Raw genomic sequence first — 17,028 nt, 5'->3', positions numbered from 1 at the left:
GGACTCAGAAGAATAGTCTGAGAGCAGGCAAGTAAAGTGAGTGATGAAATTTAGATCAGAAAGAGAGAAATCAGTGTGAGCTAAAGTAGTCAAAGAAGCTCAGGGTTAAAAAGTACCCCAGAGGTAGGAGAGTCAAATCCCTGTCCACATGAGGAATCCCCTCATACCATCCCAAACTCTGCTACCCAGCCTCCACTTGAACTCTCCTACAATGAATCCACTATCTTGCCTGGTTGCCTGCACATGTCCACCAAAGAAGTCCATTTTACTTTTGGATGGATAGCTTTTCCTTGTGTTGAGCTTCCCTGAAATTTCTAGGATAGGGGTGGGGATCCTGCAGCCTTGTAGAGGAACCCTGTAGAGGGACTACATGTGACCCTCTAGGTCCTTAAGTATGGTCCTTATTCTGTCAAAGGGCCACACTTGAGAACCTAGAGGGTCACATGTAGCCTCAAGGCAGCAGGTTCCCCACCTCTGTTCAGGACCTCAGGATTTCTGCTTTCTCTTCAATGTCTAGTGGCCTATCAGTAAATACCTAAAGCACTGGCCAATCTCACAGGGTTTAAGCTGGTTTAGGAATAATGGGTCCTTTAAAGATAAATCCTTCTGTCAGAGCCTACTTTCTGGATGCCTTCTCCCTTCGCCTGCCTATATTCTAATGAAAGCAAATCTTTGCTCTTTGAAGATGGAAGAAATCAGGTTTATGCAATAAGTTCCATGGTCCAGCTGGATAGGACAGGTCAGAGACAAGCTGAATAAGACAGGCTACTTTCCCCCCAAAAGCCTTCCCTGACCTCACTTCCCTGACCCTCTGAGTTCCCATAGCACTTGGTTGAATAGAATGGAATTAGATAAAGGTGAATTAAAGCAGCTTTAAGGTTCCAATTCACAAGAGGAAAACTACAAATGTTGGAAGGGCTACTTATACAGAAGCACATTAGTGTACCATTGGTGGAGCTGTGAATTGGTCCAGCCATTCCAGAAAGCAACTGGGAACTAAGCCCCAAAAGTTCCTAGAAAGTGCTTTGACCCAGCTATATCACTACCAGGCCTATTCTCCCTTACTCCAAAGAAATCAAAGAAGGAGGGAAAGGATCTATATTTACAAAAACATTTACAGGAGCTCTTTTGGGAGTAGCAAAAAGTTGGAAACCAAAGCAGCATCCTGCTATACTGAGGAAGACAAATTGTGGCAATATGAATATGATGGAATATTATTGTGCCATGAGAAGTGATGAAGTGGACAGTTTCAGGGGAAACTGGGAAGATCTTTATGAACTGATGAAGAATGAGGTGAACAGAATTAGGAAGTCAATTTGTACCATTGTCTTTGGAAAAAAAAATTGGAAGATTTTAGAATTCAAGTCAATGCAATGATAAACCACAGTTCCAGCAAAGAGGTGATCAACCTATAATCCAGAAAGCAACATACATTTTCAGACATGGCCATTGTTTTGCAGGACTATACAGCTAGAGATCGAGGGTTCTATTTTTTTCATTTTTAAATTTTGCTCAATGAAGAGCTTGTGGGAGGAGAAATCAATTAAAAAAAATAACTGAATGTAAGTTGCTTGTATTCCATTTTTGTCTTTGCATCCCCAACTAGCACAATGCAGGCTCTTAATAAATGCTTTCTGGGTGCTCTGATCCAAACCTTGGTAAATTCTTTCCAATTTGAACTAGAAGTTCCTACTTTCACCTTTACCCTGAGAACACATGGTTTTGCAGCTTTCTGGTGCTCTTAAAGATGAGGTATGGGCTCTGGAAGCCCCCTTGAGCTCTCCTTGAGTCCTAGAGATACAGGATCTGGGAACCTCCCTTGGACTCTTGATTAAATTGTCTCATTTGATGAAGCATTTGCATGATGCAAAAAGCCTTACATTGTGGCTGGCCCAGATCACAAGCCTAGTTACTAACTGCTAGTAACTAACTACTAACCTAGTCCTCCATAGTTCATCTACTTCCCACACTTGAACCTATCAATAATCAATACATCCTTGAACTGGCCTAGCCCACCATTGTCTGTAGCCTCCTGCTACCTCCCACCCTTAATCACTCATTGACCTCATTAACTCCTCTTGAAGACCCTCCCCAAACTCCTCCCCTAGACTACCCTTAGATTCCTCCCACGACCTTCTGTATGTAAGACCCCATCCTGTCTTCATGTTTGTGAGAGCACCATAGAATGGTGAGTGCGCCGTAGAATGACCTAGCACAGACTTACTTACAGACTTTTCTTTGGCTGAGAAGACTCCAGTCGAATTCATTCGGCAGTGAAGAGGGTTACCCACTAAGAAGGTTAGGGTTGCTCTGGAGACCCCAAAATACCTAAACGCCTGTCCTGCCGAATGAGGCAATATGCCTCATGCAAACGCCTCAACAAATGGGATGATTTAATCTAAAGTCCCAGAGCCTGTACCTCAAGGACTCAAGGAGAGCTCGAGGAGGCTCCCAGAGCCCATCCCTCATCAGGCAGGACCCCGAGTGTTGGTGTTTTGGGGTCTCCAGAGCAACCCTACCTAACCCTCCTAGTGGGTACCCTCTTCATTTACCTAATTACACTACCGTGTAATATCGTGCATCATCTGGGCAGATGCTGGAGCGATATCCAGCTGACAGGACCAAATCAAAGGTTTCTGTTAACCCCTACAGGAAGCATGGTGAGGAGAGGGGGTTTACCTAAACTTTGCCTTGCTCCTCCTCACCCCTGTGGTGTAGGCACGGAATAAAATGATGTGAAAATTAAAAAGTGCAGTCTTGAAGTCAAGATAGCTGCGTGTGAGTTGCTAGGAAGGCGATCCCGGTGGGCCGTCGCAAGCACGGCCTGGGCAAAGGCAGCACGGCTGGACGAGAGCGCGGGGAGGGGGGGGGGCCAGCCCTAACTTGGCGGGCCTGGGGGGGGGGGGGGGGCGCCAGCCAGGCTGTTTTGCATGCGGCCCTAGCTGCCTGCCGAAGGCGGAGGGCCGGGCGCTGGGCGGGGCCTGGCCGGGCCGGGCCGGGTAGGGCCGGGCAGGGCTGGGCGGTCCATCGGCGGGGCCGTTGCTGTTCGTCCCTTCCGGTGCAGGTGGCGCTGTGCAGGCCGCGCTGCCTCCAGGAAGCCTCTCGGGCGTGGGGTACCGAGCTCCTAGGCTGCTGTTTGGAGCGACCGCAGCTGCGGAGGAGCCGCAGCCGCCGCCGCCGCCGCCGCCGCCGCAGCAGCAGCAGGAGGAGGAGGAGGAGAAGGAGGAAGAGGAGGAGCGTGGATCCCTTGCTCCAGAGCCTGAGGCCGCAGCCAGCGCGGGTGGAGAAGGGGCCCTGCCTTCGTAGGGGAGAGGGGGAGGAGGGGAAGAAGGAGGAGGAAGGGGAGGAGGAGGAGGAGGAGGAGGGGAAGGGCCAGCTCCAGAGCCCTCCCCGCTGCCCTCCCGCCCGCGCGCGCTGCAGCCGCCCCGGGGCCTGGGAACGAGACCAAGGGCAATGGCCGAGGCGGCTCCTGCTCCGGTGAGAGATCCCCCCCGCGCGGGCCCATTCCGGGAGCGGGAGGGAGGTACCCGGGCACCCCCTGCACCGGCCTGGGCCCGGGACGCTGTGTGCGTGTAGCAGGGCTTGGCCTAGGGTGGGAGGGGGGCTGTGTGGGGGGTTTGGGGCAGGGGCCCCGGCGGGGTGGGGGTGGGGGGGTACGAGTGGAGAGAGAGCAGAGCCGCGTGACCTGGGTTTCCCCGGGAGCCTGGCGGGGTTGGGGGGGGGGGGAGCTCCCGCAGCTTTGTGTTGGAGTAAAAGAGCGGAGATTGCGCGAGTGACCGAGGGACGCGGAGCTGGAGGGCTGCCGGGAGCCTGGGAGGCCGTGTTGCTCATTCTCCCCCTCCCCCCCACCCTATTTCCCTCTCTTCCCCTCCCATCTTCTTCCCTCCACACACCCCCTTGGTCTCCCCTCTCCATCTTCTTTTTCCCTTCCTACTTCTACTTTGCATTCTCCCTACTCTTGTCTCTCCTCACTTTCCTTCCCCTCTCCTGTTTCATACCCTTTTCTTTCTCTTCTCCTCTTCCCCTCCCCATCCTCCTCTCCGTTCTGTTTCCCTTCCCTCCCTCCTTTCCTTGCTCTTTCCGCCCCCTCACCTTCCTATCCATTCTCTTTTCCCTTCTCTGTACCTCTTCACTCTCCCCATACTTCAGTTCTTCTCTTCATCCCTATTTATTATCTTCTCTTACAGACTCTCTTCCCTTTCTTGTTTTTAATCCCCTTCCCTCCCTTCCTTCCATTCCTCCTTCCTCCCTTCCGTCCCATACTTCCTCCTTTCTCTCCGTTTCCTGTCACCCATAGCCACAAGTTCCATTTTAGTATGGAAAATCAAACTTTATTGTACAAATAACTCACAAACACGAGTAAAATCCAGTTCAGCCAGCTTTTTTCTGAGCATCTACCGAATGCTTGCCCAGCCCAGATCTAGTCTTAGGGAGATAAAGAGAAGCTATCCTAAAGAAGCTTGTGGGTAGCAGGGGAGACGTGACATGGGCCCAGAAAACGGTTAAATAGCACTATAAGACAATACAAAGGATGTCACAAGGCAGTAGTATGAATAAGTACTGAGTGGCATAGACAAATGCTATGTGTTCATAGAGATCACTAATCTGGATGAGTCAGGGAAAGGCTGGGGGGGGGGTGCAGTATACTCAGGAGTAAAACATTTGATTGTAGCCTAAGAAGTCCCTACTCCAAATTCAAGCACTTCCCCCCCACCTTTACTATTTTATCTCTGAGATAATCTCAGTGCAGTAGAAAGCACTAAATTTGTGCTTAGGTTCCAATTTGGTTTTGCTTTTTACTGGGTGAACTTGGGTATGTTACAACATCTCTGGGGTTCAGATTCCTTATCTGTAAAATGGGGATAGTAAGTAATAGATGCTACTCTTCTGGTAGGAGTGTTCTGAATATCAGCTGAGAATAGTGTTTCATAAATCCTAATGGGCTTTTTAGAATGAATATTATAATGAACATATACATGTCAGTTATATAATTATACTTATTCAGTACTTTAGAGGTCTGTGGTTTCATACCACATGAGGATTGGATCCCCTTTCTGCTTTTAGTAGATGAGTTTTAAGAGTAGTTATAGCTAAAAAAGTTGTCACCACGAAATTAATTAGTGATGAACCTTTCAAACCAACTTAACCTGGTCCTCAGATAATAAACATACTTTTGAGTCTGTCACTCACAGCCTTTTTGGCTGGATTTTCCAGAGCACTTGTGTTCTGTTGGCACAGCTTTTAGAAATCCAGGGTCACCTCCGCATCAGAGTTTCATAAATTTCATAAAAATACAACAATAACCGAGACTTCATAGACAAGGTAGGTCTTAATTAGATCCTTGAAAGATGGTTAGTATATGAATGATGGTAGAATAGGGAGAAAGGAGTATTGGTAGAGGAAGGATGCTTCTCAAAAAATTCCGAGATGAAAACATAGAACCAGGGTAGGGTATTTGTGTTGGGGAAGGGTGCTAACAGTGAATGGGTGATATTGGAAGAAAGATCAAGATGTCCACAGCTTTATCTGCTTTGTCCTGGGGACTGCCCTGGTCCTGAAATCCTTCAATCAAAGCAGTCTTCTCTGCCCATCTAAACCCTACCCATTCCATAAGGACCAATTCAGATCCCATCTCTGAGAATCTCAGAATTGAAGGGGTCATAGGAGTAATTTTATCCAGGGGAGGAATCTTTTATATAATTCTTGACAGGAATGCCTCTAGTGACAGGGAGCTCACTACTTTGTGCAACTATGTGAAATCTGATCTCATCCTCTTTTGAATTCCCATAGTATTTATCAGCTACAACATTTATTTAGTACCTCATCAGATACTGCTTTGTGGCATCCTGGGTTGTTAGTTAACTTGAAGGGTTTTCTAATTTCCTGTGGGTACATGGTCTCATCTCCTTAACCAGCTCTTCAGTGGATGATACCACCACAGTTACAAATGCCTAGAAAGTTCAGTGTGTGCCATACTAGTTGAATGAATAGGCTGTTCTTTGGCTGTATCGTCATCATCTCAACAAACGTTTATTGAATGCTTGCTGTGTGTAGGACACTGTGAGCTTCTGTGACAAATCTGTAGTTCACTCCTCCCCCAAACCTCAGTTTGTGGTACTGTAATCCTGTATCCTCATTTTCCACCCCACTCCCTAGCTCTTCTTCCCCCATGCCTATGACAGCCATAGTTTTGGGGCATCCAGCTGGGGGAATACTGTAGACAGAAGGAGTGAAACTGGTCTTTTCTATCATTTCCGGGAGATTTCTCCATGGACAATGGCAGCAACAATTCAGGCCATGGAGAGAAAGATTGAATCCCAGGCTGCCCGCTTACTGACCCTGGAGGGACGGACAGGCACCGCTGAAAAGAAGCTGTGTGACTATGAGAAAATGGCGGTGGAGTTTGGGAACCAGCTGGAGAGCAAATGGGCTGTGTTGGGCACCCTGCTCCAAGAGTATAGACTGCTGGAGAGGAGGCTGGAGAACATGGAAAATCTACTGAAAAACAGAAATTTCTGGATCCTGCGGCTCCCCCCAAGCAGTAAAGGGGAGGTCCCCAAGGTAACAATACCAGACCCATGGAGGTGGGTGAGGGCATCCTGGAACAGATGAGGCGTACCCAGGTTTATGTATATGTATGTATGTATGCATGCATGCTTGTGTGAAAGCATATGACCCTTGTGGTTTTAGGTGCCCCTGACATTTGATGACGTGGCCGTGTATTTCTCAGAACAAGAGTGGGGGAAGCTGGATGAATGGCAAAAAGATCTTTACAAGCATGTGATGAGGGGCAACTACGAGACACTCGTCTCCCTGGGTAAGATGCCAGACTTCTTTTCCCGTTAGAAGCTATCTGTGACCTCAGAAGTCCTGAGTCCTGCTTTTCTTCTGCCGATATTCTATATAGATAGCCAAAGAAGTTGATCCTGGGGTCAGAAGCCTCTCTCTCTCTCTCTCTCTCTCTCTCTCTCTCTTCTGGTGGCCTGGCTGACCAAAGCTGAGTTGCTTGGCAAATCAGCTAAAGTCAAAAATCCCCATCTTAGCCTAGGCATAACCGAGCACTTCAGCTTAATCAGAAAACCTGCTAACTGTCCTGTCACTTTGTGGGGGAGTGAGTGGTGAGTCAGGATAGGTGAAGTGATTGTTTTGAAGGGCTGAGCCTGATTGCACTGTTGCCACCTGTCCTAACATCTGGCCTTTTTATGAGCACTGGGTTCAACCATATATTCAGAGAGTATTGATCTAGTATGAGATTCTGTGCCCCATGATGTTCAAGGCTGAATAAGAACCTGTCTTTTACCCTCAGATACCTTATATAAAAACCTATTTGGGGAAATGATTCCTAACAATCAGGTCTGTCCCAAAGTGGAATGGACTGTCTCAGAATGTAGCAAGCTTCCCGTGACTTTAAATCTTCAAGCAAAAGCTAGATGACCATTGGTCAGAGATAGCATAGAGGGGGGTGAGATGAAGGAATGTTCATTTAGGTAGTGGTTTCATTTGATGATTTCTGAGGTCTTAGTATTCCGTAATATTTGAAGCATGAGGAGGGTGGGGAACAAGGGCAGAGTTGAACCTAGGCATCACAGACACTCAGACTCATAGAATTTTAGAGGAAGAGACCTTAGAAATCATCTAGTCATTTTATAGACAAACGAATTGAGGCCCAGAGAGTTCAAAGGATTTGCCCAAGGTGATATAACTAGTGTCATAAGCATGGGAAGAGTTGAAGAACAAGACAGCTTATGGTTAAATTCCCAAATGCACAGCGTAGGCAGAGCTCTCGAGTTTCAGAGTGATCGAGGGAAGACTTCACAGAGGAGGTCAGGCTTGATCTGGGCCCTGAAGGATGAAAAAGATTGGTATAAGGGTTCTGTCATTTACAGAGGAACCGAACATTCCAGGCCCTGGGAAAAATGATGTATGTAGCCTGTGTAGTATATTGGGAGACAGTAAGGAGACCAGCTTAAAGCAGATTTGATTGGTGGGTGATGAGAGAGGAGACTGGAAAGGGAAGTTGCCACCAGGTAAAGGCCCTGAATGGATGAAGGATTTTGTGTATCATTGCTTTAAATGAGGTCAGAGACCTTCTGGATGTTTTTTAGACTCTGAGATTTATTGATGTAAAAGTGGACTGTAAGTATCATTGAACTAATTTTGTAGCCAACAACTCCGCTCACAGAACATGATGAAATGAAAGAAAACAAAAAGTGGGACTCCTGGGAATATAACAGAGCTTCATCAATCCAAATAATATATCTATTCTTCAGGGTCCAGAAGGTGGCCTGATCCCCTTGGAGGGATCTTGCTTTGGTCTTAACTGTTTTTAATGTAGATAGACAATATGTCTAGTGGAAGTGGTTTCTCTGCTGACCCTGGTCCTGAAATGTCCTTTGCACATGTTATTTGCCTGAGAGTTGCTGGCCATAACCGTCGCCCTGTGCCAAGCCCCTGGATCAGATTTAGTCATCCTCTTCCTCAAAAGAAGCTGGAAGTCCAGACAGACTATTGACCCCTGTTCTGGGTACTTATATTTATGACCAGGTTCCACATGTCACCCAAGATATGTTCTAATTTGAAGGTCAACCTAGTAGTTAACATAGTAACACTTAATAACTTAATGGCAACTGAGTTTTCCCATGTGTAAACAGTGCTCACCCCGATAAATGAGCTGGATAGAACAGTGAATAGTGATTATTCCAGTCTCTGAACTCATTGGCCCATGGATTTATTGCTTCTGCCCCCAAACTATTGCTTGGACAGAGAGAATTAAACCATCTGTATATGCCACAAGTTTGAGGATTCTTTTTAGCACTGGAAAGGTATTATCTATGTAATGATAAATGGTCTTTTCAGTGTTATGCTCAAGGATGTGTAGAGGGGAGGACTGACTGTCCTGGAGGAGAATATCTTCCCTTTAGGTCTTTATTTCCCTTCCCTTGATCCCTGGGCTAAGTTATTAGAAGTCTCCACTTGTTACCAACTAGCATTAAATACCCTGCTTAGTCCATGTGACCTGGTAGAGTGGTATTCCTTCCCTCAACCTTTCCCTCCTTACTTCACAGTTCTTATCAGTCACTAAATAAGTGTCTGAAGGCAACAGCATATTTTCTGTCAGGATTTTACCTTGCGATAATCATCTTTAATACATAATATCTAGGCAGGGAGAACTGGTACCCACTATTTGTCTGAAGACACCAAGAAACCGTCGAGTCTAGGAATCTTCCTTGATTCAGTTCCAGCTGCCTGATTGCCAGTCTTTGAAAGGGATGTAGCATTGGCTAACCTCTCTCTCCTCTGGCAGACTATGCCATTTCCAAGCCTGAGGTTCTCTCTCGGATTGAACAAGGGAAGGAACCATGTGGTTGGCGACGTGCAGGCCCCAAGAATCCAGACATCCATACAGACCCAAACCCAGGTGAGGAATTTGGGGGGAAAGCAAAGGAAACGTTTCAGTGGTCAGAAGGAAATGGGAAAGCGAAAGGAGATGGCAGCAGAGGACTGCTTTCTGAAGGAAATGTTGAACTTGGAAGTCCTCTGTAAGAAGTTTTCCTCTTATGGTTGGGTAACTATGAAAAGAGCTTGGAAATATGGTTAAAGGAAGGCCATTCAGTCTTAAGTTGGATGTAATTTTATTTTCAGTGTGGGTGCTCCCCTCACTGACATTCATGATAGTGCTTTTGTGCCTTCGTAAGATGGTCTTTTTGGGTTCCTGTGGCTAAGTACTTCCTTCCTCGCTCTGTGGTCACAGCCTGGTGATGAGCCTTTCCCAGCTTAGCTAGATGTTCCTCAGATGGCAAATGCTGAGTCCACAGTGGGGCCCATGCTCAAAGTCTTGCCAGTCGGGTAGGACTGCAAGAACTTCTGCCTACTGGCTGGCATGGCCTTCAAAGAGCCAGTCACCTCTGCTTGATGAGGAGATAGAGAAGCTAGACTCCTCCTTGGCAGAGGGGAAGTCTTCTGTGAACTTTAGGATTCCTGGTATTTAGCTCTTTAATCTCAACACAGGGCCCATCATTTCCCCCATTGCTTTTCCCATGAAGCCTGAAATTTCACCATTAGAGAGTCAGTCCTTTGGGTTTGAAGCCTTTTTAGTCTTTCAGAGCCTTTTTTGAAAATGCAAATAAATACTCCTAGGCTAAGCTATCATAAATTTACATGAGACATTAAGGCAGGGTTGGGGAATAAAAGGGTGTCCCTTTTTCTTTTTTTCTTTTTGGTGGCAGGAGGGCAGGGCAATTGGAGTTAAATGACTTGCCCAAGGTCACATGGCTAGTAAGTGTTAAGTGTCTGAGGCCACATTTGAACTAAGGTCCTGCTGACTCCAGGGCTGGTGCTCTATTCACTGTGTCACCTAGCTGCCCCAAGGGTGGCTCTCTATATTAAGGGAGTTTGTTCTGTGAAGTTTGATGCTGCTTGTGAGGACCTAGCGGGCCACATGTGGCCCGAGGTTTCCCCACCCCTACATCAAGATCTTCAGAAATGGGGTTTGGAGGGAGGATCGAATCAGGAGGACATAAGTGAAGAGCAATAAAGGGAGACACCCTCAAAATTTTACATCTTTCACAGTTTTCTCATGCACCAAAATGTCATTGAAATGCACCAAAATATAACAAAATATTCCCATTTGAAAACACACTTGTCTGTCCATGTTGTTTCAAGAAGGTAGAATTGAGCCACCAATTGAATTCAAGGTGTGTCTCAGCACCTCTTCTAAATGTAACAAACCTGGGCGGCTAGGTGGCACAGTGAATAGAGCATTGGCCCTGGAGTCAGGAGGACCTGGGTTCAAATGTGGCCTCAGACAATTAACACAAAAAAACTAGCTGTGTGACCTTGGGCAAGTCGCTTAACACCAATTGCTCTCAAAAAAAAAAAATGTAACAAACCTCATCATCTAGCTAGTGCCTTTGAAAAAACCTTGGATAAAAGGAAACTGCCAAGTCTAGTTGAAAAAAGAGACTAGTTTGCATAAGTCACATTTCCCTCAGGCCTTGGATCACAGATCTACAATTAGAAGGAAGCTCATTTAGTTTAACCCCTTCACTTTACAGATGAGAAAACCAGGACCTAGAAGGTTGAAGTGAATTTCCCAGGGTCATACAGACAAGTGTCAGAGTTGGGATTGTAATACGGCTCTTGTGTTAAATACTGCAAATCACCTTTCTATTCTATCACCTGGCCTTTATTCCAGGGAGGTGAAAGCATGCTGTAGATATGATCTGCCTTCCTGTAGCATTACTTTCAAGTTGTTAAGTCAAGGCTGACTATGCCCACTGGCCAGGTGAAAACTGGTTTCTGAGGTTGTTGGAGTTCTTTTCTCTCCCTTATTGGAAAATGACTCTTGGGCAAATCTTTCCCTTGTTCCCATCCACCTGTCCTCATTTTCGCTATTCTTTAGACTAGCTCAAATCCTTACTTCATGAAGCCTTTCCTGCTTGCTGTCTACGCCTCTTAGAACTCCTCAGCTCCTGTGGTGCTCAGAATCTGTACCATTCAGGCCCACACTTAATCATCTCTGGCCCTATGTTCAGTTTACATCAGGTCTTTTAAGTGCTGTTAGGACTGGAGGTACAAAGTCAAAGGTGAAACCTTTCACCCTGTTTTATAATCTTGTCTTCCTAAGTAAATAGTGATCTTCTGAGAGTTGTATCTGGTTCAGTACCCCCACTACTGTTGAGGGCCTGACTGAAGGAGGCATTGAAGACTTTTTAAACTGGTTCAAAGTTGCTAAGCAGGGTAACAGCACAGTCAGAATTAGAACTCAGAGCCTTGGTGTGGGGGTGGGGGTGGGGGGGAGAGTGAAAGTCAAGGTTCTTACATCATAATAGCACCTTACAGCTATCCTTTTCAGAGTCCTTCCACATCTGTTATCTCATTGTATAGCCTTTATAACAATTCTGTGAGGTACGTGAAGGTACAAATTAGTATTCCCATTTGACAGATGAGGAAACTGAGGTGAAAGTGTCTTGTCTTTCTCATTGGAGCATCATGTGAACTTCACCCCAAAATGAATAAATGTGCTGTCTATTTCTCTCATGCAGGATCTCCTGTTCCTGCTCCTGACCTTTTACTTCAGATCAAGCAAGAAGGAGAGCTGGGACTACAGGGGCAACAGGCTTCAGGGGTAGAGGCATGGGTGGCCAGTCAGCCAGACACTGGGGAAGAATCATGGGCCCTAAGTCAACTGAACTCTGGGGCAGCAGAACTCTCTACTGATGTTAGTCCTGGTGAGTAGCTGAGAAAGGGGGTGCCAAGGGAGAACAAGGGAATCAAGGGGGCAAGGCTTCCCTCAAGAGCAGGTCTCAGAGGAGGGTTCTGGGGTACCAGTGGTGAGAGGTGGTGGCTCTGATGAATAAATAGTCCCCTGTCCTTACTGGTTTAGACCTTCATATACCTGAAGGCCAGACCAAATGACTTTCAGAGACTTCTGACTCCCACGATTTAATAATCACTAACTTCTCATGCTGTCTCTTCATACAACATTTTGTCTTGCTCCCTATTCATTCCCAGCGGGCTGTGTGGATGAAGCTGGGGTAATCCATAAGTTCCTGGGTGCTTTGGAAATAGGAACAAGAGGAATGGAGTTGGAGGTGGTAGTAGAGAGCCATTGTGGTCTTTCAGAACACCTTCAGCCATAGGTACCTCTAGGATCTGGTCTGGTTTTCTTTCCCTGTGGTTCACCACCTTACTTTTCCCTTCCTTCCTCTCCCATCAGTTCCTCTAACCCGTGCTCTGGTCTGTCCTGTCTGCAGGTATGCACCCTAGCTTTTCCACTTCCATTCCAACAAACTCATGGCAGGCAGAGCTCCCACCCCACCATCCTTCATCAGCCTGCTCAGATGGAACTCTAAAACTCAATACAGTGGCCTCTTCTGAAGGTATGAGGGGGAGCTGGAAGGAAGGGAATGTTAAACGTGTGGGACACATTCACAAACCTTAAAGTATCTTTTGAAATATCAGTAGATCTTAGTTGTAAGTAGAAAAATAAAAATACTCTCTTCTGACCTGGTTGTAGATGTCAGGATGTGCTTAAAAGTGTTAGCTAAGTTTAAGATTAACTTACAGGCCTTAGCTGTGGGCTTTCTATATGCCAGGCACTGTGTGCTAAATAAGCACGTTACAATTTTTGTCTCATGATCCTCACAACTATACTAGGAGGGAGGTGCTATCAGTATCCTCATATAGATGAGGCAAACAGGTTGAGTGACTTACCCAGGGTCACACGGTGAGGAAGTGTCTGAGACTGGATTTGAGCTCACACCTCCCTGACTGGTGCTCTGGCCATTGTGCCACTTAGCTAAGCCTAGTTTCTTGCTGAAATGCATATGTGCTTAAAAAATTTCTCATGTGAAACACTTTTCTGGGGGGACTAGATCTATGATGTCATTGACATAGGGAACTTTCAGTGAGGAACCCCTCTACCAGTGTCCTAGAGTGAGTTGTCTGGGGGACTTAAAAGTTCAGTCTTGCCCAGGGTCCTCCTACTCTTAGGTGTCAGAGACAGTATTGGAACTCAGAACTCCTGGGAGACTCTGAGATACTCTGTTTACTCCACCAGGTTGTACCACATGAAGATGAAATCAAAAAGTGCTTGTAGGAACTCAGACACATTTTTCATTTACTTATGACTACCAATATTCTGTATCATTATAGAATGTCTGACTTGAAACAAATTATTTGAATTATTAACAACATAAATAGAATCCAGATTGATAAATTGACTAATTATTTTTCCTGCTGTGGATAGTAGCCTGAAACACATATTGTTCTCCCCATGGGAAAGTCCCGTATTTTTGCCTTCAGTTGCAAGGTGGGCTTTAAAAATATGCATGTTTCTGTGGGGCTACATTTTTAGGGTCCAGAACTTCTGAGTCTTTAGCTGATGTTTGGAAATGAGATACTTCAGAGTTATGGCAATAATGTGAGGGGGACTAAACATCTGTACAAAAACTCTTTCCTCACATCTAAATCCCAAATTTCCCCACATCTCCGATTCTTATCTCAATGAGCTCAGTGAATGAAGTCAATGACATGTGGACTCTTTTTCTGTTTCAGCGGATGTGAAAATTGTGATCAAAACGGAGGTCCAAGAGGAGGAAGTAGCAGCAGCAGCAGCCCCAGTCCATCCTCACCTGGAGGCCCATGGGGCCCTATTTGAACCAAGCCAAGTGTCTAGGCTCTTCCCCAATACTGTCCAAGATACAACCTGGGAGAATCAGGGTAACCCGTTTCCTTCCCAGGAAACTCTGCTGGGGCTAAGGGAACCTGCCAGACCAGAAAGAGATCTCAGTGAGCTCAACCCAATTATGGCTCCAGAGGAAACCCTGCCTGGAGACTGGCTCTTCGGTGGGGTCAGATGGGGATGGAATTTAAGGTACAAGCCTCCCATGAACCTTCCTCCAAGGACTGGTCCTGAAGGGTTAACTTATTCCACCCCAGACCACGGGGGAGGCACCTTGAATCCCAGCCAGAGCCCAAGACCTTATAGTGAATCCTGTAAGTACCCAGGCCGGACAAAGGGTTTTGGCCATAAGTTGGGTCTTAAGAAGCATCCGCCAGCGCCCCCTGGGGGAAGGCCCTTCACCTGCAGCACATGTGGGAAGAGCTTTCAGCTGCAGATCAGCCTGACCATTCACCAGAGTACTCACCAGCGTGGATGTGCGAGGTCAGGCCAGGACTCAGCAGCCCGAGATGGGAATGCCCTTCGGTGTGGGGAATGTGGACGGTGCTTCACCCGGCCGGCTCATCTCATCCGGCACCGGATGCTGCACACAGGTGAGCGGCCATTCCCCTGCACCCTGTGCGAGAAGCGTTTCACGGAACGCTCCAAGCTCATCGACCACTATCGCACCCACACGGGAGTGCGGCCCTTCACATGCTCAGCCTGTGGCAAAAGCTTCATACGTAAGGACCACCTGCGCAAACACCAGCGTAACCACACAGCAGGGCCTAAGGGAGCGGCCCTTGGACCACCCCTCCCACCAGCCACCAGCAGCCTCCCAGATCCTTTTAAGAGTCTTGGCTCCAAAGGACCATTGACCCCAACGGAACTGGCGAGTGACTGGACTTATGGTCTGAATGCCCTAGGACCTACAGATGGCAACAGTCTGTGAGGTTGGGCAGGACAGGAGCTGGGCAGCTCTCTACCCCTGATGCTGCCAGGTTCACAAATTGAAAAATAAAATTTCTTGATACCAGGATATTAGAAGGAGAATGGAGACAGCAGAAATGACAAACATGAAAAGAAAATAGCAAACATAAGATGACAAATAGTAGTCACCTAAAATTGATCATGACGAGGAGCGAGAGAAGCTGTCAATAAAAATTCCACTTGCAAACAAAATAGAATTCTTAGATTGTGCATTCGCACTGTAGAATTTTAAATAATTTAATATGAAACTTTAATTTTTTATCCCTAAATAAAAATCCAGGAAAATAACAGCAATGACTTAACCTCTTTGCAACCTCGGGCAAGTCACTTTCTTTCTCTGGGTCTCTGTTTCCTCCTAAGTGAGGTTGTCCTCAAAGGTGCCTTCCACTTCTGACATCCTGCAATTTGACAGAAAAGTCACTTTCGTTTTTAAAGTCAGGGTCTCCTATTTATATCCTCTCAACCAAATGTGAAAGTGAATGTATTTAAATAGGAGGGCAGTTAGGTGGCACAGTGAATAGAGCACCAACCCTGGAGTCAGGAGGACCTAAGTTCAAATTTGGCCTCAGACACCTTAACTAGCTGTGTGATCCTGAGCAAGTTACTTAACCTCCGTTGCCCTGCCATCCCCCCCACCCCCCAAAAAAAGAGGCTACATAAGCCTGGAGAAAAGGGCAAAAAGGACCTGACCCAGCCTTGGAGCTCTTTCCCAGTATCAGAAAAGTTTCTATTGTTATGGTTGTAGGTTTAAAACTCCAGCTGCTGAAATGATATCTTTGACTTTGAGGACTGGACAGGCAAGTCCCTTGGTAGCAATGGGTTTTCAAGTTTTTTGAGTGTCATTTTTAGTGTCATAAGGTGCCCTGATGGTGGGAAACTAGGGAATGAAGGCATGGTGGTGCTTTGGAGCCCTCGGCTGATGTTACAAGGGAGGACCACTTTGCAAGATGGGGGGGAGTAGAGGGTCCCCTTTATCACTTGTGAAGTATCAGATTCACATTCATGCCTTTTTTTTTGCCTTTTGGAGGGCAATTGGGGTTAAGTAACCTGCCCAAGGTTACACGGCTAGTTTTTTTGTGTGGGTGTTAAATGTCTGAGACCAGAAACAAATTCGGATCCTCCTGACTCCGGGGCTGGCACCTTACTCACTGTGCCACCCAGCCACCCCTCATTCATGCCTTTTAAAGGAAACTTGGTGAAAAGGGGTACCCTGTCACGGGGCTGCTCGGAGAAAAGAACCATACAGAGAATTGGAGAGAGAAGAAACCATATAGAACATCTAATACAGGGGTGATTCTAATCCAAGCTCTTCACTTGATAGAAGAGGAAGTGAGTCAGCATTGAAGGATTTCACCTCCAGGTCACACATTTAGCCAGTGGGTGGTAGAGGCAGAAGAAGCAAGGTCTCCTGCCCCCACCCTCCCAGGGCTAGTGTGTCTTCCCATGGACTAGATTGCCTTTTTACCTTCTCATGCATTTGTAGAATGCTTCATTGTCCCTCACAGTGAGTCTGTGAGGTTGATTGGGTAATTGTGTTATTCCTATCTCCAAAACAAGGAAGCACTTCCAGAAAGGATGGGACTTACTCAAGGTTGCATAGCTAGTTAGGAGTAAAGTCTGGCCTAGGACCCTGTTCTAAAAAGTCTTACTATATTACCACACCCTATTATCTGGTTTTGCTTTATCCAATGGCCTTGGAAATACTACTGATCAACCAGCTGGGGAGAATTCATTGTCCCAGGTAGGAAGAACTTCACCCATAAGGTTGCCACCATGCATGTTCCTTCCCCTTTTGAGGAAGGGACAGGGCAAGTTCTGTGGATAGAACACTGAAAAGAGAAGAAAAATATATCTCCTATATATTTTGTGTTATA

At 46.5% G+C, this 17,028-nt stretch overlaps 1 protein-coding gene across 1 annotated transcript; it reads left to right on the top strand.

The window, feature by feature from the left end:
• The first annotated feature begins 3,054 nt into the window (after positions 1-3,054).
• On the top strand, positions 3,055-17,028 carry ZNF746 (zinc finger protein 746). Its single transcript, XM_069083124.1, has 7 exons — positions 3,055-3,477; positions 6,262-6,561; positions 6,691-6,817; positions 9,305-9,418; positions 12,045-12,230; positions 12,756-12,881; positions 14,059-17,028. The coding sequence occupies exons 1-7, from the start codon at positions 3,454-3,456 to the stop codon at positions 15,114-15,116; spliced, it is 1,935 nt and encodes a 644-aa protein (XP_068939225.1). The 5' UTR covers positions 3,055-3,453; the 3' UTR covers positions 15,117-17,028.

This window comes from Petaurus breviceps, unplaced genomic scaffold (assembly GCF_028583685.1).
Source record: "Petaurus breviceps papuanus isolate PSGF00001 unplaced genomic scaffold, PetGlider_PUasm1.0 115, whole genome shotgun sequence".
NCBI classification, from domain to species: domain Eukaryota; kingdom Metazoa; phylum Chordata; class Mammalia; order Diprotodontia; family Petauridae; genus Petaurus; species Petaurus breviceps.
Note: the sequence above shows the minus strand (reverse complement) of the source record. Positions and strands in the feature narration are given on the sequence as shown.

Coding starts and splice junctions, on each gene's coding strand:
- ZNF746 (XM_069083124.1), top strand. CDS start 3,454: ATGGCCGAGGCGGCTCCTGCTCCG. Junction 3,478..6,261: donor CCGAGGCGGCTCCTGCTCCG/GTGAGAGATCCC, acceptor CATTTCCGGGAG/ATTTCTCCATGGACAATGGC. Junction 6,818..9,304: donor CGAGACACTCGTCTCCCTGG/GTAAGATGCCAG, acceptor CTCCTCTGGCAG/ACTATGCCATTTCCAAGCCT.